At 41.8% G+C, this 22,494-nt stretch overlaps 1 protein-coding gene across 1 annotated transcript in view; it reads right to left on the bottom strand.

The window, feature by feature from the left end:
* The window catches only part of ATG4D (autophagy related 4D cysteine peptidase), a 444,330-nt gene that overhangs the window by 378,877 nt on the left and 42,959 nt on the right, over positions 1-22,494 (bottom strand). Inside the window, exon 4 of the mRNA XM_044084746.1 lies at positions 5,456-5,629. Within this exon, the coding sequence (XP_043940681.1) occupies positions 5,456-5,629 (174 nt within the window). The remainder of the gene's footprint in view (positions 1-5,455; positions 5,630-22,494) is intronic.

Consider the following 22,494-nt stretch of genomic DNA (forward strand, 5'->3'; position numbering starts at 1 on the left):
GAGTCCAGCTGAAAAAGTATCAGCCACTACAAGTTGGAGCTGAGGTAAGTAGGTAGAATTACAGTAAGACTGGGTGGAAATAAGTAGGGTTTGAGCAACACAGGGGAAAGAGAAAATATAAAGGTGGGGAAAGTGGAGCAAAGTTAGGGGAGGTTTGGCTTTCTAAGTATTTAGAGGTGAAGTTGGAATAAAAGATTAACAGAGTAAGAGCAGGTAAAAGGCGGAATGGTGCTGCCACCTACTGGAGAAAGGAGAAATGGCAGGCAGAGAAGGATAGGGAGTAAGATAGAGCAAATGGACAAGGCTCTAAGGTAGAGGAAATTAAAAAGGAGATAAAGGGTAAGTCTTCAGAGGGGTACAGAAAAGGGATAGGAGGTCGGAGGTCAGTAAGTACCACTGAGAGAGGAGTTTTTGCAGTATGCTGCTGTGTCACACACACTGAGGGACCGGCTAACTAATATGGAAGTTTAGATATTTGAGTTGGGTATAAGGCTACATACATTTACTGAAAATTACTTTACGGATTCCACACTGAGGTTCTTTTTCAAGGAGAGCCCAGATTAGAAAGCAGAACAAGTCCAGATGAGCTGACTGAGCTTTTGCAGGAGGTAGTCAGTATGTTCGGGAGGTAGAGCAGGACCTTCAGGGGTGGAGTATTGTAAAGAGAGAGAGGGGAAAAATAAACAAAAGTAAGTATTAGGGGGAGAGAGGAAGCATAATGTAAGTAGTAGGGAGAGAAGAGGAGGAATGTAGAAATAGTAGGAGTTAGTGTAGATATGGAGGGAAGTATTGAAGACAATGAGGATAGTTCTAGAAGAAGGGTATATTTGAGGGAGAGTTAAAAATTGAAGGTAAAGATAGAGAAAACAGTTATTGAAAATTGAAGGTGAAGACAGAGCAAAACACTTATTGAGGGAGAATGCAAGAGAAGGCAGGAAGAGAAATGCAGTAGAGAAAAACCTTATGTTTACCACTATCATCTAGTACAATTCAGAGTCAAATGCAGTTATGCAATTCAGCAGAGAAAATACAGTAATAGCAATACAGTATCAATTTCAGGCAAACAGATACATTTGAAGCAAAGTTATGAAAGCATTATACCTCTATAAATATACAAGAGGATGGCAAGGCACTTTTGTGTATGAAGTATATAAATACTGTCAAAGCAAGGAATACCATAGACTGAGAATATGGACAAACATTTGTTTAGGCAGTTAAATGAGAAAAATCCCTGACAACCTATCAGGTTTATGGCATAAAATGACTAGGCATTATGTACATTTCAACTGTTCAATAAGTTGCTAGGCAATTTAACTATTAGCTAAATGAGGAGACTAAACGTTGTGTAATTATTAATTAAGTAAAGACTTGCTGTTGGTTAAAACAGAAAGGTAAGGCTCTATAAAATGCCTATAAAGGAGAAATGTCAGGAACTGTGGGAGAAACACAATCGGTAGCATTCTATGCTACAATGTAACTTAAGGTGCGATTAATGGGAGCATTAGCTGAGAAAGCATTACTCTGAGCGCCTGAATGGGCGTTCTTAGTAAAAGAAATCAAAAGCAGGCTCTGGAGTAGTTATATACGACGCCTTGTGGGATGGCGTTCAAATGTAAAGGGATAGATAACATTAGGCCTTTGGGGTGGCATTCAAAGATGTTCCTATTAGGCTAAAAGTAAATCAGCAGGCTTAGGAGGTCGTTCTTGTATGGTCTTAGAAGGCGATCAAAGTATAACGAGAAGCACGTCTACATTGCAGGCTGCAGTATAAGCTGCGGATAATATTGTCAATAATTAATTCCTGATCAATAATTAATTCCTGATCTCAAATTAGGATGTGAAAAGAATTTGTGTTAACCATTTTTTGCTAAATGAACAATGTTAAATCAAACATGGAATTAAGACTGGATAGACTAAGCTCAGTGGTTCAGATACTTTGCAAGCTGGAGGACCCCTTTTATAAAGGAACCAATTTTGACAGACCCCTATCGGCGGCGGTACACATACGTTACATTTGGATCAACACCTAAACCCCCCTCCCAACCAGCCCCACCACGCAGCCATTTTAGTGTCCCATTACTTGGCTAATTCTCCCCAGTTGCAATAAACACTGTTGAAAATTCTCAGTGTGCATACTGTTTTCTGCTTTACTTCTACAATGATTACAGATGTTTGGAGTTCATTTAAAACTTGTACTTCAAATTTTATAGCACAAACACTGATGGACATTTGCCAATGCTAAACAGACATTTTCTAAATCTAAACAAAGCAATATAGTCTCAATGAAAACAGACTTAACATTACAACTTCTCTGCCTTTGAAACTCACATTCACTGAAACAGCATTGAAACCCACATTAAAAAAAATGCATCTGGCCAGTGGCGGATTAAGTTTACCTTTGGGCTGTTTTCAAAGCATAGGCCCATTGCGAACATTTTAGGAGCATGCAAAAGTTCTTTGAGTCACCTTCCTGATTGTATAATTAAATTTTCGTACACAATAATTAAATTATATCCCTTGTATAATCCAGCACCACTTGGTAGTACGTTTTAAATGTATAGTTCTGCACACTTTTCCAGTAAGCAATGAAAAAAACATATGAACCAATAATGACAAAACCACCCAACTGAGAACATTTCAACCATAAAGGACCACTCAAACTTCTGTCATTACAATCCACCAATATCAGGCAATATATATTGCACAATCTCTGCAGAAGTAAGTCATCTGAATAATTCCACCTTAAAGAGATCTGTAACTAATGAAAAGGTTGCTGCTACCAAACAAATTTATTTCAGTGTTTCATCTGCAAATTCAGTGCCTGCTGCCCTTGAAGAATAAATTGCCAACTTAAAAAAATGGTAAGCTGGTAATATTACATGGATGGCAAACTGAAAACAGGTTCATAGTTACTGGGCATAGTTACTAAAAATGCAAATCAGTATCAATCCATCAATATGCTGTGGGAGGAGAACCTAACATTAAAATGCAAGCATGCTACCTGTTGTGCTACTAACACAGCTTTAAAAGGCTGCACCAAAATAGTGATACTATTTGCTAACTAGCTAAACAAATCTGTTGTGCATTGTAAAGAGACGTAGCATGAGCAGCAGAAAAATTATCTTCCCTTGAAGCTCACAATTCCTTGAAAATGCACTTGAAACTAAATTTCTTGAAAAATGCACCTGCCATAATGGGGGGACAGAGAGCCAAAACTTAGGACACATTTTAATATTTGGTCTTCTAAACTTAGAAAACTAACAGAAAAACAAGTTTTGCATTAGTACAAATTTTCTGAAGGCTATGAAGTCTGATGTTTAAATGTTTGGCATTATTTTCTAACTTCAGTCATCAATGATTTGCCAGGGATTTTCCAGAAAAAACACAATTTTATTAGAAACAGGTTGAAAATATCAGGCAAAAATATGGACATTCTGCAAAAACCTGGACAGCTGAAGGATACGCTACCTCTCTCTTACACACACACACACACACACACACACACACACACACACCTAGTGACCTGCCTCCTTCTTACACACACACACCTACCGACCTGCCCCCTTCTTACACACACACAGACACACACACACAGACACACACACACAGACACACACACACACACACACACACACACACACACACACACACACACACACACACACACACACACACACAGGCACACAGGCACACACTACCTCTTAACCTCTTCAGGGACAAACCCTGTCATAATGTAGGGAACAAAGGGCCAAAGCTAAGGATACATTTTAAATATTGCTCTTATAAACTTAGAAAGTTGATAGAGCAACAAGTTTTGAATTAATACGAGTTTTCTGAAACGTATGAAATCTAAAGCTCAAACGTCTGCCATTATTTTCTTCAGTCCTCAAAGATTTGCCAGAGAAACCCCATTTTATGCGAAACAGACCAAATAAGGCAAAATCTGACACACTCTGCGAATATCTGGTCAACTGACAGCTGCACTCAGGCACTGCTTCTTATTAAAGCCTTGATAAAAAAAAATACCTTCAAGTTCTGTCAACAAGATTGTCTGGATCGATCATCAGCTCTGCATTAATTTCTATTTGCTGACACAAGGGAGAGAGCAAACCCATATCCATGCAGTGACTAACATAAATACGGGACCTGTCTTACTTGGAGGGAACAGAACAGTTGTTTAAATTTCCCTCCAAGTTCTAACTGCTGGCAGAAAACACAGGGCAAGTGAGCAGCTGCTCAGCATCAGCCGCAAACACGGAAGTTGCTCCTTCTCCTCTAAAAATTAAGGGCAAGCAGCTGCTCAGCATCAGCCGCAAACACAGAAGTTGCTCCTTCTCCTCTAAAAACGAAGGGCAAGCAGCTGCTCAGCATCAGCCGCAAACACGGAAGTTGTTCCTTTTCCTCTAAAAACTAAGGGCAAGCAGCTGCTTAGCCACTGCTCAGCCGCAAACACGGAAGTTGTTCCTTCTCCTCTAAAAACTAAGGGCAAGCAGCTGCTTAGCCACTGCTCAGCCGCAAACATGGAAGTTGTTCCTTCTCCTCTAAAAACTAAGGGCAAGCAGCTGCTTAGCCACTGCTCAGCTGCAAACACAGAAGTTGTTCCTTCTTTTCTAAAAACTAAGGGCAAGCAGCTGCTTAGCCACTGCTCAGCTGCAAACACGGAAGTTTTTTTTTTTTAAATAAATTGTGGATGAGCAGCGCAACTTTTCTGTCTCCATTTACAGGGTCGGGTCATGGATGATGCCCAAAAGCCAGGTGGGTGCAAGTGAGCTCGCGGACCCCTTGAGTTTATCATACAGACCCCAGTTTTGGAAACACTGGACTAGCTGATTGTGATATTTGGATATGTATGCTTAACAATGGCAAGTTATTGATAACTTACTATAAGCACTGACTGTCTAACACAAGGCTGCTTTGTTACTACTGTACAAATATATTATTATAAAATGGTTGTATCAAAAATCAGTGCCAAAATGTCCAGTACACCATGCATGACAATTGTATACCTCAGGGGTTTGCTCTGACTTTGTAGCTCAGGGGTTAGAGAGCTGGTCTACTAAATCAGGGGTCATGAGTACAGATCTCTTCAAGGCCTTTGAGTGTCCATTAAATTTTGGGAGGGGGGGTGGCATAATGGTTAAGGTCTTCACCTCACATACACAAAATACAGGGCTTTCTATCTGACCTCAGGTTATTAACAGGCTTAAAATGGCCCCTCAGGGCAGTTAGCCTGGTACTCACCTATGAATCTATCGTATATCCGATAGAAAAATGTTACAATGTTATAATAAATTATTTACATTGCTACAACAAAAATGACATTCACTTTTCCTTTACCTGTACTGCAAACTTCTACACAAAAAAAAAAAAAAAAATTGGCTATTTTTAGCATGCAAAGAAGCAATTATGTCTGCAAATTTTTTAAGGGTAGAGAAACTAATGCACACATACTGACCTCGTGTAAGGATGTGCATCATCAGTCCCTGAGCCAGAAGCATCTGTCCACTACGCAGCATACAGCCCCAACCACTGTCAGTCGTCCAGATGGTCCCCTCCAGCTGTTGGAACTCTCGCCTATATGTTAGCCAGATCCTGGATGCAAAATCTTTCTGGAAATTCTCCACATCATCTGTACACAAAAAACAAATATGTCAACAGAACTATCAATATCCGCTCCCATATGTACTGAATGAATACAAAGTGAAGATACATAAAGTGGACTAATCAGCCCAGTTGCCATTTGAGAGATCATGACAGGTACTTTAAGACTAGAATACTTACGTATGTGACATTCAATGTAAACAGTGAAACTAAAACTATTCATCTACTCCATACGGACAGAGGCCACAATTCTCAACATCACAAACCTTGAAACTAGAAAACCCCACTCTGGTGCTGAGCAAGGGATAAGTTCCAAAACTGCTAAGCTTTGTAGATTTTTTTCTTTTAATGGCGAATTTAAAGTTTTGTGCAGGTAGGATGAGTGGTGCTCTGAAATAAATCCTAAAACTTGACATAGTCAGACAAGTCCGAAGTTGTAGCACCTCAGGGTAGGCTAAGTTATCAGGAGTGGGACAGGGCGACTGGGGGATTTGCACACTGTGTAGTGCTGGAGTTCTGTGCGGTTGTGTGAGGAATTTTCATATTTCCATTTTTTTGTATTCCACATCAGTTTCCTCAGTTTTAAGACTGATTGCAATGATCTCTAGTGGCCACCAAATGAATACCAAAAGTATCGGTGTATACAGGCACATGTGTTGCTAGCAGAAAAAAAGGCAGTCCTACCCACCTAGTCTCTACAAATTAAAGTAAGAAACTGCAGTCAGGCTTAGACCATCCATGTAGTATATAACTAAAGTGTTTGAAGTAAAGTATTCTGAATGAAGCAGCAAAAATAGCTGGCAAGACAGCTCACAGATGATCCAGGCAGAAGTGGAAAAATTTAAACAGTGCACTTGATAAATACTTATTTTTAAACTCTATGCAACTCACTTATCTTTGGGAATAACGTGCTATTGCTTAAAGAAAAATAATGACCGTGCAACATTTGATACATATTCAAGCAATGACAGAAAATGTATCCAGTAAACCCCAAGAAACGTATTAGGAATTCTTCTCATGCAACCAATGATTACAATACATACTTAAATTAGAACCTCTGCAGTAGGCTCATTGTTGGCGTCCTTGAGATTTTATCACATCTTACTACCACCCCTATATGATGCTGTACACACAATCAGTTAACATCCTCCTAACCCAGAGAAGGCAGGGACCTCACCTTGTGGACAATATGGTTTTACTAGCCACTGGCATATAGCACAAACCAGTCATCATACTATGATGTTAAAAGTCCCGTCTCAATACTGTAGGGCTGATAAACTAGAAAATAAAAGGCGATGTGGGCCACTTATCCTCCCCAAGCAGTAAAGTTATGACACTGATAGGGGTACCAAGTCTCTGTCCATCCCTGTTTAGAGACTACAGAGTTGCTATGTTTGGGCACTGCTAAGTATTATGTTTGGGCACTGCTAAGTGTTATGTTTGGGCACTGCTAAGTGTTATGTTTGGGCACTGCTAAGTGTTACGTTTGGGCACTGCTAAGTGTTGCGGATATTGGACCCTCCATGGGACAGGAAGTCAGCAGTAGTACTCAATTCTCCTTGTTCTTGTTGTCCCTCCACAGCACAAGCTCATCACAAAAATAAACGCAACACTCTGACTTAAATCTCTGTACCAGTCAGGAGGCTAGTAATGATGATCTTTTAATACTGTACGGCATGGGTGCCTTTACTTCTGTTTAAGTTTGTCCCCATTTTATTCACTTCTATTATTAAAGTTTGGGTACATGTCCTTTGATCATATTGGTGTGATTTGCCTTTTCTGTCTTGGTTTACATCTGTAACTAAAACAAATTGCTGCATGTGTTGTACAAATGCTTGTGCGCAGCTACCTGACACTAATGACTGTAATTTAGAATGACCAGCGAACACGCTCATTTATTTGCAAAATTTGCACCCTGGTTCCTCAGTCATGGTGGTATGACATGCAAGATGCACAACGTAAGCCATATGCATTTCAGCACAAGACATTCCAATGCACTGGCCATATTATACCCCCCATCATAGGTTCATAGGCAGGTACTAGGCTATCGGCCCAAGGGCCTATGTAAGCCTAGCCAACAAGGTTCCCTGGCTTACGACACCCAAGAAGGTTATTTTTCTGTGCCTCTGTCGAGCAGAGCCACAGAAGTGATCCCTGGGGTGTATTTCCTATTTCCCATCCACTCATCAAGATTTTTCTTGAAGAGTGCTAATGAGGAACTTTGCTTGATATAGATGGGTAGCTTGTTCCAGAGTATGGGAAGTCTCTGGGACAGGAATCTATCCCTAGAGCATGTCCTGGTTTATTGTGGTGACAAGGTTTACATCCCTAGAGCGTGTAGCTCGGATGGATTGGGATTTCTTTAGGTGTAGCATGTCCAACAGCTCTGGGTTTGACATAGCTTTATATGTTAGACAGAGATCACCTCGGAGTATGCGCTATGCTACGGAGTAAAGCTGGGTTTTTTTGAGACGGTCAGTGTAGGGCATCTGTTTGAGGCCAGTAATCCTCTTTGTGAGGTACTTCTGTGGCCTTTCCAGATGTCTTGTGAGGTACATTCCAGAAGGGGAGTTGTACTCTATAATGGGTCTAATGAGTGTCAAGTAGAGGGGAACAAATCACCTCTTTTTTCCTGGATGAGAACCCTTTTGTGATGAGGTGCATCATGTAGAAGGATTTCCTGACTACTGTGGCGATGTGACTATCAAAGGAGAGACTACTGTCCACCTGGGTCCCAAGGTTTCATCACACATTTGGTGTTAAATAGACTGCCGCCTATGTGGTAGTTCATGGGTACAGAGTTTTTACCAAAGGGGATGACAATGCACTTTTTGCCACTGAGCTTAAGGCCATGGCTCTGACACCAGGCATCTGTCTCTGTAGGATGCCCATATCATTGGGGACTTGACTACGGCTCCTAGTTTGTAGTCATCTGTGAACTTTGTTAGCCAAAGGCCTTCGGTGTTACCCTGTACTTCAAAGAAGTAGATATCAAACAGGAGAGGTCCCAGGACTGAACCCTGTGGTACTCCACTTGTCACTGGTTGTTTGGAGTCTGCAACCTTTACAGTGTGGGTTCTGTCAGTGAGCCAGTTGGCAACCCAATCTTGTGATGTAGGGATTTATACCTAGTTTAGTGAGTTTAGCTATAATTCCAGAATGGGGGATTGTGTTGAAAGCCTTGGCAAGGTCAAGATAGGCTGTGTGAACCACCTTACCCATTTCTACAGCTTTGGTGACTGCCTCAAAGAAGTCGATCAGGTTCAGGAGGCATGAGCTGCCTTTTACAAATCTGAACTGGGTGGGGTCCAGAGTTTGGAGGTTATCAGTGTCTTTGTTTATGAGTTCCATGACTATATGTTCCACAGCCTTGCAGACCAGGCTCGTCAGGCTAATACGGCAATAGTTACTGGGATCAGCGGTGGCTCCCCCTTTGTGGAGTGGGATAAATGTTGCTGTGTGCCATTCTGTGGGCACAAAGCCTGACGTGAGGTTATGATTGAACATGGTGCTTGGATGGGGAGCCAGTTTGTTCTGAGGTTCATGTAAAACGCAACCTGGGATGTTGTCCGGTCCCATGGATGTTGTGTTTTTGGCTTTAGAGTGCAGCTTTTACCTGCATAGTTATGACTACAGGGACTCTGCATTCCTCCTGTACAGACATGGGCCCTTTAGGATGTGAGAGGGGGTAAAGTTAACACTGAACCTATCTGCCAGGATGTTGGCAATATCAGTTGGTGTTGCAATTTTCGTGCCGTTGTGCTGTAACACAGAGCAGATCTGGGTGTTGCCACTGAGATTCTTGACAGAGCTACAGAATGCTTTCTGGTTGTCCTTAGAATCAGTGGCGATCTTGTTTTCCTAGCTAGCTTTGGAGGATCTTATAAGGGATCTCAGCTTCTTACTAAGGCTGACCAGGGAGCTCCTCTCCACCCATGGGATTTTACTCTCTTTTGCAACAATTTCTTCCTTCTGTTGCAGAGTTTGTTTATGGCAGGGGACCATCAGATTGGCTTCCTTTTTTTTTGGAGGATAGCACGCACTCGTGTAAGTGCTTATAGAGTGCATTTGTGTAGGATTCAGCAGTCGTAACTGTACTGTCCATGTGCATGGGTGTCATGAAGTTCGCCACTTCTGTCTTAAAAAGCATGAAGTTGGCTTTGGAGAAATTTTTTGCCGTGGTTTCCTTAATGGGGGATGGGGGTGGGATGTGGATATCTCGGGTGATTAGCTTATAGTCAGATCTGAGCAACGAGTTGATTTCAGGTGTGGAACACCAGTCATTCATGTTGGTAATGACTAGGTCTAGGATACCGTTGGCCCTGGTGGGGGTGTGGATAAGTTGATCCAGGGCACTGGAATTTATGAATTCCAGAAAGCTTTGAGTGAAGGAGTTGGTACATGAGTAGTTTTCCCAGTTAATGGTGGGGTAGTTGAAATCACCCATTATTAGGGTGTTTGGTTGAACCCTAATATTTTCCAGTATATAAAGAAAAGAGGAGTGGGAATCTTGGGGCATGAAGGGGAAGTAAGCTACCCCCCACACTCTTAGCCATAAGACACACTAGTGCCACTAGTCCTCATCCCCTCCCTCCCCGGCAAGGCTGACCACTTCCTGCTACCCCTCACAACGAAGGCAGAGATCCAAGCTCATTCTAAAAGCCAGGCCATCAGTAGCATTACAAACGTATGCTCACTCTCTGCATCGAGTATCAGCTACTGCCAGAGATTTCCTCTTTAACATGTTAATACCTCTGGTTTGCCCATTTGTGGGACTTTAGAAAAAGATTATTGCATGCCTCAAAAATAAACAAACAAACAAAAGCCTAACTCCTCTCTTTCCTTTCTACTCAGACACGTGACACTTACTACTGTCAGTGTATCTTGTGTTTGCAGGCTATTACTTAGTACCTGCCATAAGTCGATCTTTTTGTACAATGCAGAGAAGTCAGCAACTGGTTCAAGTCAGTGGTCCATACAATCAGAAAGCAAGGTTCATTCTCCATTAACAGCACAACCAAGGCCAGCAGGTATCAAGACCACTGAGCATACAAAACGTTTGTGGCTGCCAATAAAACACTCCCCCAATTCCGTAATGTACAACGGTCCCTATCATCTTCAGATTTGACAGGAGTTATGCAAATATAACCAACAACAAACTAAGATTTGAAACTTGCTTCTTTAGAGGTCAGCAGGTATAGGTTGATAAAGCAGGTCCGCCCTATTATTATGTTAATTACACAACGTTCGTACCTGTTAAAAGAAACAAAATCTGAAACTAATCCTCCTTGATGTACTCCTTTATGGGAATATACCCTTTACAAAAGTCACTCCAAAGGAAACCAGGATTTGGACATCACATCTAGCATACAGTCTCATGCAAAAATACTAGCTGCACTGCACAAATATTCCAACAGCTTAGATTTTGAAGGACACAGAAGTAACTGATGCTCTAGCAGAAGGAACCTCTGGAACTGAAGGAAGAGACCTACTGCACTTAGTGTAAAAAGTCTGATGCAGGTAGCAATCTTGTTAAGTGACCTTTTGTTGTCCCAGTTTCTTAAATCGGGAAATAAAAAAGTTGGTTTTCTTTAGGAACAAGTTATATATTCTCCATTTAAAATTTAACAGATGGTGCACAAACACAATGGACGACATACCTCTGACTGCAGTAGCGAAAGAAAAAGTGAACGTACTGATTAAGGTTGTATTTAGGAACTACTTTTGTCATAAAAAGAGGACTTGGTACAGACAGCTACAGCGTCTTTGTATAAAAACAAATAGGAATACTCCACAGGTAAAGCCTACAGTTTAGAAATTCTTCTGACATAAGCAATGGCAAATACAAACAGCATTTTCCAAAAAAAGAGACTTCATATCTTTACAGTCTGTGGACTCATCTAGAGATGGGATCACCTGTCTATAAATGTAACTCGCAAGGTGGTACCATGTCAGTAAGGCTGCATCTTTAAGAAAGACTTTGCAAACCTTTAAGTTGGTAGAGAGAGAAAGAGACGATTCTTCCTTCCCACAAGAGTACATGGAATGACTAAGCACTACTGAATGTGGAAAAGCCAGACAGTGTCCTGGTTGGCACAACAATAAAAAGGCCAAATAAGTGTGAATCACATCTACTGATAACTATTAAGGAGATATGAGACCAAGCATAGACTTGTGACAGTTTGGTTTTCTGGACAGACCTCACCATTACAGGACATTAAAAAAAAGACAGAGTGGAATTTGTTTTTGTGGGAGGGGGATTTTTAGAGGGGTTCCCTAGTGAAGAGATGAGGTAGAAGTAACTGGTACTGGTAGGGAAGCAAGAGATCACAGCAGGGCTAACCATAACATTAGAGGGACCCCTCATGATGCACTAGTAGGCAATGGCCAAGTTCATCTGTTCCATAACTAGATTATACCAAAATGTGTCTGCTTACCAGAAAGCGGATGGTTGGCGCGGCCCATCACATACTGTCACAGATTTTCAACTCAAAAGAAGAATGTGTTCCCCTGTTTGCCAGTCTACAAAAGGACTGCCATGTTGTCTGAGTGGATGGCACTGTGCCCTGAAGGGATGGAGTTCTGGAAAGACTTGAGGGTCAGGAACTTGTGGGCAGCAACAACCTCTAGCTGGTGCCCTAGAGGGGGGGGGAGAGTTGCACAGACCAAACACTTTAGGCATCTATTATGGTGAACAGTACCCTCAAGATAGGAGAAAACAGATGACAGCTTGTGCACCATGGCAGGGCTAGCTACGTGACAGTGTAAAATACAGCTCTAGATGGTTTGGTCTTGTAGAACAATGCTGCCAAATGGGCATGGGTATTTGCCAGTGATAAGTGGGCTGAGGACTCAAACTACTCCTACTTATGCCAGAGACCCATGCTAAAGGTGGGAAGGGTGTATGTTCCCCTACTGGCCAGTGTGTGCCTTCCATAAAGCCCAGCAGCCCTGGGTGATAAGCAACTGGCCAGACAATTTCCAATTGCCTAGCTTGGGTAACCTGGGATAGCTCTGTTAAACGAAAGATGGACTCAAAGCCAAACAATCTGCCAAACATAAACTAAGAAATGCTACATTCAAATGTACATTACCTGACAGGACAGAGCCTGAAACTGGAGAACAGGATGGTAAGGAGGAGGAGGTGGGACACTATATATCAGGAGACAAGATGGAAGGACACTACATTGAAGCCATTTGGTTTGAGAGCCATAGTCTATTACTCAGGAGGAGGACAAGTTAGAAATTGTGAGGGAATTGTTGTGAGGAGATTCTTCAGAAGACAGTGAGGGTAATTTCATGGCAATCAAACTCCAGTGTAATAAATAATAAGATGATATTATGAATACTGCCCTTTGTCCTAAAGCAGGGTTGTGACAGTGAGGAAAAGAGTGTAGTCAGGCAGTAGTTGCAGGACCTACTAGATAAACCAGGACAACATGAATTGGTGTTGTTAATGGGTGGCCTGAATGCACACATCAGGACAGACAGAACAGGATATTAGGACTGCCTAGGTCCACGTGTGGAGAAACAGGAATAAAGAATGACAAGTCATTCTAAACTTCTGTCTGGCAAATGGCTTGATGGTGACCAACACATGGCTCAGCAAGACAGACAGTTACAAGATCACATAAAAAACTGGCCAACATGCAACTCGGGTAGACTTCCTCCTAATAAGGAAAGGGCAGTGGGGTAGAATTAGCAATTGCAAAGTCATCCCCAGTGAAACAGTTGGCCGACATCATAAAACACTGATCACAATGGTCAGGGAAGGTCCTAAGGTCAACAGAGACCAGGTGGAGTACCTGGAAGTTGACTGAAAAAGCACAACATTTCATGGAATTACTCAGGGCTCTAGAACCTCAAAAAGGAGGAAATAGGTAGAACTGAAGAAGAAGAATGGCAGTGCCTCAAAAGAGTATGTGTGAGGACTAGAGAACAGATATGCAGCCAAGCCAGGTGTTGAAATAAGGTACATAAGGGAAGCTGCTGGTGGAGTGCAGAAGTCCAAGAAGTCAAAGGAAAATAGTACTGCAGAAAAAGTGACAGATGGGAAGGAATAATGCTGGACTACCTTTTCTAACTTGGTTCACAGGTGTGTGCTAGGCAAATGACCCTGGAGCCTTTACAAGCCTAGCCCATAGGAGTGCCTTGACATCATACCAACCATGTGCCTGACATCATTGGTCCAACAAAGAAGCTAAGAGAGGAGTTGCAATAGTAAAGAACAAGCCGTCAGTGGCACTCTACCAGCTTCTGGAAAGTTACTTGGTAGACTGCACAAAGAAACCATATCACACTGCACAGCAAAGAAAGAAAGATAAAGAAGAAAGTTAGACACCCTTCAGAAATGATGCCAGCAACAACCTGCTCACTAGTCCACAGGACAAGGCAGAAGGAAAGATTACTTCCAGCAGTTTCTGAATGAAGAAAAATCCACAGAAGTTGTAATGCCCCAGACACAGCCTATGATGACAGAGGAGGAGCAGCCTACCACAGAAGAGCACTAAGGAAAATGAAGTCAAGGAAAGCAGCAGGCTCAGATGAGATCACAGCTGATAGGATAAAAATGTTTGGTAAGATAAGGAAGAAATGGCTCCTGAGGGTATTCATAGCAGTATGGAGAGAAAGGCACATCCCAAACAACTGCATATTAAGCATACTAGTGCCAGTGCTAAGAACAAAGGGGACATTCACTGCATAAAGGTTCTGGAGAGGGTGACTGATAAATACACAGAGTAGAAGGAACTACGATGGCAGACAAGCAGTTTGGATTTGGATCAGCATAACTGACATAATGTTTACAGTGAAACAGACACTTGAAAAGAGGCTAGAAATGGGAGAGTGTCCGACTGAGCCTTACTAGACTTGGAGAGAGCATGACAAGGTGCCAAGAAAGCTGACTTGGGCAGTCCTGTGGTGGTTGTCTGAAGTACCAGAAACATTGGCAGAATTAGTACAAACTATTTACAAGAACCAACTGAAAAGTATAAACAGTGTTCAGTCTCACAGAGGGCTTTCCCAGTGGGAGAGGGTGTGCATCAGGGTTCAGCACTGAGCCCACTGCTGTTCATACTGGTGATGTTCTGAGGGGACAGATCAAAAAAGTTGCTATAAGCAGATGATGTGGCATTTCAGGCAAACTCTGAGCAAGAACTTCAGTAACGAATAGGGGAATGGAATGAAAAACTGAAGGCACGTGGACTGAAACTGTGCAAAGGTAAGAGTTGTAAGGGCAGCAAATGGGGGAAATCAGATGAAGCTAAGAACTGAGATGCAGGGAAATACAGTGGAACAGGTCAACATATTCACGTATTGGGAGGCGAGGTTGAAGTCTGAATGAGGAGGTCAAAGCTAGAATCACTGGGGCTGCAGCCAACTGGCACACAGTGTCACGGGTAATGTATGACAGAAGAATGCCAAAGAAGATGAAAAGTAAGGTGTACAAAACAATGGTGTGACCATTACTACTGTACAATACAGAAACCTGGCCAGTAAAAGCACAGCAGCTGAGGACGCTAGAGGTGATCGAGATAAATGCTTGAGACGGGTGGCAGGATGCACACTGTGGGACAGACGAAGAAATAAAGACATAAGAGCAGAAGCCACAGCAGAAGATGGTCTTAGAAGAGATTACTGTGCTTCGGGCACATTTGTTGAAAAGTAAAAGACAATCTAGTGAAGATGACTTGGGACAGACAAGAAGAATGAGAGAGGAAACAAGGCTGGCCAGCAAAGTAGTAGATGGACTGTGTGAGAGAAAACCTGCAACAGTCAGGCTCGAGTGTCAAAAAAGGTAGGAGACTGGCACTGAATATAAAGAGAAGGCGGCAGCGGACATGCATCCCAACCCTGACCCCATGTAGAAAAAGGGAGGCTGATTATGAGGCTGATTATGATCTAGTGATAATGGGATTTCTTTCCTTCACTGTACTTTGTAGGCATGCCTTTGCTTGTAGTCCAAATGTAGTTAGCCTTTTGAAGTGCAACTCATGAAGGACCACACAAGCAGAAACTGGAAAAGAAAATATTACCATGAAATTCTACAGGATTGAAGCTTGCCACCAGCACAGCAACTACATATTACTAATTTTATTTTTTTCCTAATCCTGAATGTCCTCATGGGGACAGATGTTTATGTGATCATCTTTTCTTGGAAAGCTGCTGCTTGCATATAACTCAGTGTGATGGAGAAAGTGAAGATGTTCCAGTGCCTTAGTCTGTGTTGTCAGCTCACAGTCCCACACACTGGAATATAAGTAGTGAGAAATACTGCCATGTTTGAGAAACCTCAGTAAAACTGTCAGTGACAGTTTTACAGTGACTCTTGCACGCCTTCCGTATATACAAGTTTTACCATCTATGAAAAGTTCTTGAAAAACAATACAGAAAAAACAGACAACTCCACCTTTTACAAAATGATATTCTGTGAGTTTCAGGTCTTGTCTTCCTTCCCTGAGTTAGCCTGGAGTGTTATATTTCTAGACTTGCAAAGTTCAGCTATTTAGTAAAGTTCCCTCAGTGGTTATCAAGTTTATTCACCTTCAGCCTAAGAGGTTTAACAGGTTTACAGAGACAAAAACGAAAAATAATGCTGCTACATGGGGTCTATATTAGGAGTTCCAACACACAGGTGTCCGAATGCTGTAACAACCGAACTGGGAAGTTCGAAATGTGAAAATAGCAAAGCCGCGGAACACTGATTTTTTTCCCAGGGAAAAAAAAATTGGTGGGCCGCTTCTGGGGCTTTGCTATTTCCTCCACTGTGATGCGATTTTGCGATCTCGGAGTTGGTATATTTATGTAGGAGGGTGTGGGGGCACTGCCCCCCACATTGGGGGTGGGGGGTGAAGCTCCCCACATTAGGAACAGTTTGAAGTGTACACGTGTTTTTTGGTTTTATACCGGAACAGCAATTTTTCTTCCCTGGGGGAAAAAAATTGCTGTTCTGTGTGCTCGAAATTCTTGCATTTCGAACTTCCGGATTCAATATTCAAACAGTCGGACTTATTGCACTTCGACTACATGATACAGACCACTTATATGACAGCACAGTCAGAGTTCTGGGCTGCTAAAGGAATTACAGAATGGGGACAACATTTAAATGATACAACTCTTCCCACTTTAGAAGAATACGTCTAGTCTTAACATCTTAAATGGAGTAGACTGGATTGCTTACTGACAAATTAATCAAATATGAGCCAAAAATATTTCATTCTCAGAAAAAGGGATGACAACTCACCTGTGGAGAAAAGGGGACAAGATTAAGAATGGAAGAATTAAGACTTATTTATAGAAATCTGTGGACTATTAAAGCAAAGGTTCTAAAAAGAAGGTGATATGTAACCACTGGAAAAGTATGAAATACAAATTGCTTCAAGGCCCTATCCCTGTACCCATTTCTTACAGGCATTTGAAGGGAGATCTATGCCTGGCATACAGGGCATTGTCAGACCCCACTCTGATGGACCTCCTGCATAGCCACAAAACAAACAGCACCGAATTACCCATTCTAAAGACTTAAACCTTGCCTGTGAAATAAACAGGACCTGCTGGAGAGAGAGGTATGTATCCCAGAGATTATCCCATCTATGGAACAGGCTACCCATCCATGTGAAGTAGAGCTCCTCCTTAACCCAATTCAAGTGCAACTTGGACAATTGTATGGGAAACCAGAAATTCATCCCTGGTTTGGCACCTAGGTCTCTAATGGACAGACCCCCATGTAGAAAAAGGGGGGTTGATTATGATCTAGTGATAACGGGTTATCTTTCTTTCACTGTACTTTGTAGGTATGCCTTTGGACTTTTGACTCTGTGCCGGAGGTATTATGGGTTTTAGCTGAGGTAGTCAAACTTTTAAAGTGCCAAAACATGTAAGCAAAAACCAATTCCTTCCCAAATTATATGGATAACTTGTTTTAACTGCAATTGGGATAAACGCCTATGTTTTAAAGGGGGTGACTATTACCTGCCTCCCTTAACAATGCAACATCTTCTGGATACTTTTGTTACAGTACTTAACAGATTCCCTTGTGTTTCAAAATTATTGTATATCTTATGTATTACTTCTCTTGGTTTAATTTCTCAAAGTTTTTTGGTTTTCTAATACCATGACGGGAATGGACCCCATTCCTAAGTAAGAGTATGATTAGAGTTCATGAAATTAATATTGTTTAAGTCTTTGATGTTAGCCAAGACTGGTCTTAACACCTGCAATGGGTCCAGAATCCCCCCTCCTGTAAATCATACAGAATTATACGTACTGGTAGTAAATGTAAGCAAGACTGCAAGTTCTCTTTTTTTTAGACCTGTTGTTCCTACTACTACTGAACTGTCTGCATATTTTTCTTCCACACCACTCTCATCTCTGCCTGCATATCCTGGTATTTTATGACTCACTTTTTTTGCATCTACAATTTCAATGATTAATGCTTGACTTTTGTCTTTTTATCATGGACTACTATATCTGGTTTTCTTGCATGTATTCTTCTGAACTGCTGGTAATGGGTGATCCCGGATTCCCTTCACAAGGTCAAAGTTTCAAAACTTTGAACTGTAAAGTTTTGAAACTTTGAATGTTTTGAATGGAGATCGCTATACAGCGTGGAATGGGAAATTTACAGTTTTCCTCAATGTAGTGCAGTCTCAGAGTTAGTATATTTATTTACTGGGGGGTGCAGGGGGCTTGCCCAACTGCACAAAACAAAAAAAAAACATTTGTTTTTATTATTTTTTTTAATTACAATATAAAAGTTTCAAAACTTCAATCTTATGGTCTTGACCATTTGCAGTTCAAAGTTTTGAAACTTCGAGCTTGTGATTACAGTCGTGACTCCATGTGATGCAAACCATGATTCTCTACAATGCTTTGTGGTTGTTCATGTTTTCAATGCTTCTCAGCTACTTCTATATTGTAGTGTTTTGCACAATATCCAGTGAAGTCTTGCCACACTATTGTGCCTTTCAGTGTACAAGCCATCTGTTGCAGGTGTATCACAGCCAGCAAGAAGATGCGCAGTTGTTTCCATTTCTGCCTTAAATTTGCCTGCATGCCTGTTTCTCGCTCCTTTTTAATGAATTTAACTAACACATGCAGTTCACTATCCTGGGCCACAATTATTAGCCCTTCATCTTTTGATTTCAATTCAGCTCTCCATCATTCATACGTCAAATCTCGGTCAACACAAGATTATTCCAGGAGATCTCTGTACTTGTCATTAGATTTATGGATCTTCTGATTTTTCTTCCATCCTTTTCCTTATTGTTTTCTGCCACATTCAGTTGTTATCTGAACTCTTGTCTACTTCTGGCTAGATTTCCATTCCCACATGATACCAAATTGCTTCTGCTAACCAAGCTAATATGTCATCTTAGACTTGTTCTCCTCATATTTTAAAACGTTCCCTATGTTTAGGCCGGATGAGGTCAGCGGATATGTATACAGTCCCAAGATTGCAGACCTATACATGTGACTCAATTTCAAGGAGACCCATATCTCTTTCAGAGCAAGGAATATATAATGTGGGTATACACTGATTTTTATATTTCATTTGGTAACTATGAATTATTTTTTTTTTGTGTCCAGTTACCCCAAACTGTAAGTTAGAACAGGAACAGAAAACCGTTTTATATATTGTTCTTAAGAATCCTGCCTTGACCTCTCGAGATAATCATGTGAATATTTCTTACTGAATTTTATTCTCGTTTGTTCTGATTTTATTGCTATACGTTATCTATTAACAAATATTTACATACTCCCACCTACTCAGTTTCCTTTATCTCACATTCCTGTCCCGGGTTGAAGCAGCTTTCCAGTTTTAAATGTTGCTTTTGCACATTTATCAAGACCAAATGTCATTCTTATACCATCTGAGAAGGGGTTTAAACATTTATAACTGAGCTTTCAGCCCCTCATCTGCTAAACTACACAGTGTTAAGTCATCTACAAAACGTAGATGACAAATCTTTAAACCATGTTGTTTTTTGGGAAATTAATTAACAAATTAGGCTACTCTTATAACTTAACAGCTTAATGCATTTAAAGGCAAGACAAAACAGCAGTCGTGACAAAGAATCACCCTGCAATATCGCCCTTTTAATTTTTATACATGGGATAATAATTTGCCCTTTGTCATGGCTCAACTACAAAGTGGTCTGCCACTGTTTCACAATCACTGTAGTGTAAGTGATCAATGTAGGCTATACCTTAAACATCTGTAAGCACTCCTTTATCCATGAATGTGGGGCACTGTCAAATGTTTTTTTTGTAATCTATCAACACCATACTTAAAATGCTTCCCTTTTTACAACTCTCTATTATGGCTATTTAGCAACAAATGATCCTTAGTTCCAGATAACTTTCTATTGTTACTCTTATTCTACTGCCAAAACTGATTTTTTTTCTAAGTGACTAAGCTCTGTCTGCATGAATTATAGGTTCATTGGTAGGTACTAGGCTATCTGCCCAAAGGCATTTATAAGCCTAGCCAGAGTGTGTCGGCTTTCGTAGCCCCACTGATTAATTAACTGAGCCTCTGTCAAGCAGAGCCAATGAAGTGACCCCAGGGGTGTATTTTCTGTTACCCATCCACTCGTCAAGGCTTCTCTTGAAGAGTGTTGGGGGCTCTGCCTAATTTAGTTAGGAATTTTGTTCCAAAGCATGGGGAGTCTCTGTGGCAGGAATCTATCCCTCCAGCATGTTCTATTTATTTTTGTGGCGAGTTTTAGCTCACTAGAGCGTGTGGCTCGCAGTGACTTGGATTTCTTTAGGTGGAGCATGTCCATCAATTCTGAGTTGGACATGGCTTTGTAAGTCAGGCAGAGATCACCTCTGAGTAAGCGATATGCCACTGAGTACAGCCGGAGTTTTTTCAGTCGGGCTGCATAGGACATATGTTTGAGGCCAGTAATCCTCTTGGTGAGGTGTTTTTGTGGTTTTTCAAGCTGTTGGAAGTGTCTTGTGAGGTACATCCCAAATGGGGCATTGTACTCTATGATGGGTCTGATGAGTGACGAGTAGAGGGGCACTATAACCTCTTTATTTCTGGATGAGAACCCCTTAGTAATTAGATGGGCCACATAGAACGATTTCCTAACTACTTTGGCAATATGATTGTCAAAGGAGAGATTACTATCTACCTGGGTCCCCAGATCTCTTATCACCTCTTTTGTATTAAGGGGGCTGCCACCTATGTGGTAATTCGTGGGTGTTTTGTTTTTCCCAAACGGGATGACTATGCATTTTTTTGGCATTTAGCTTGAGGCCATGACTTTGACACCAGGTGTCTGTCTCAGTAAGGCCTTTTTGGAGGATGTCCGTGTCAGCCGGAGAGTCAATTATGGCTCCCAGTTTGCAGTCATCGGCGAACTTGGTTAGCCATAGTCCTCCTGTGTTTGCCTGTACTTCTGAGAAATATATGCTGAACAGTAGGGGTCCCAGAACAGAGCCTTGCGGCACACCACTTGTGACTGGTTTAGAGTCAGACCTGGAGCCCGCTATTCTTACCGTGCGAGTTCTGTCTGTAAGCCAGTTGGCAACCCATCTTGTGACATAGGGGTTTATGTTCAGGCTGGTGAGTTTTTCTATAATACCTGAGTGAGGAATGGTGTCGAACGCCTTGGCGATATCAAGGTAGGCTGCGTGAACCACCTTTCCCTCATCTATGGCCTTGGTAACTGTCTCGAAGAAGTCAACCAAGTTTAGTAGGCATGATCTGCCCTTAACAAAGCCGAACTGGGTCGGGTCATGTGTTTGGGGGTTCCCAATGTCTTTGTGAATGAGTTCCATGATGATGCGCTTCATAGCCTTGCAGACCAGGCTAGTCAAGCTTATGGGGCGATAGTTACCAGGGTCAGTTTTGGCCCCTCCTTTGCGGAGCAGAATAACCATTGCTGTGCGCCATTCTATGGGCACGTAGCCTGTGGAGAGGCTGAGGCTGAACAGTGGTGTTTAGGTGGGGGGTTAGTTCGTTCTGTAGTTCGTGCAAGACGCAGTCTTGGACACCATCTGGCCCCATTGATGCTGTGTTTTTGGCTTTTGAAAAGGCTATTTTGACCTGTGCTTCTGTGATTTCCGGGACACTATACTTTTCCAGTATTGTTGTGGGCCCTTTTGAAGGTGAGAGGGAGGGGAAGTTTGCACTGAATCTGCAGGTATGTTGGCAATATCAGTAGGTTCAGCATATTTTGTGCTATTTTGCACTATCTCAGAGCATATCTGTGAGTTGCCACTTAGATTCTTGACATAGCTAAAGAAGGCTTTGTGGTTATCTTTCGAATCCTTGGCAATTTTTCTTTCGAAGTTAGCCTTGGATGATTTTATGAGGGACCTTAGTTTCTTACTGATACTGATCATGGATGTCTTTACTTCTTGGGATTTGCTTTTTTTCTGAACTAGTTTCCTCCTTTTGTTGTATAACCTGTTTATGGCAGGGATCCACCAGACTGGTTTCCTTCTCTTAGGGGAGTGAGTCTTGGTTTTTCTAGGGATGGCACGATCCATGCATCCTTGTAGGTGCTCATAGAGTGCAATTGTAAAGGATTCTGCATCTTGGGCAGTGTTATCCTTTAGCGTGGGGGCTGTGAAACTTACCACCTCTGCCTTAAGTAAGGTAAAGTTTGCTTTAGAAAAGTTTTTCACTGTGGTTTCCTTGGTTGGGAGTGGTGGTGGGGTGTGGACATCCAGGGTGATTAGTTTATGGTCTGATCTAACCAGTGACGGGTTGACGCACCTGTCGCCCATGTTGGTGATGACCAGGTCCAATATGTTGTGTCCTCTGGTAGGGGAGTTTACCAGCTGATCCAGGGCATTTGAGTTGATAAATTCCAGGAAGCACTGAGCCTGGGAGTTTGTACTCAAGTAGGTTTTCCAGTTAATGGTAGGGTAATTGAA

The sequence above is a fragment of the Protopterus annectens genome, chromosome 9.part0, assembly GCF_019279795.1.
Source record: "Protopterus annectens isolate FY-2018-M chromosome 9.part0, PAN1.0, whole genome shotgun sequence".
Lineage (NCBI taxonomy): Eukaryota > Metazoa > Chordata > Ceratodontiformes > Protopteridae > Protopterus > Protopterus annectens.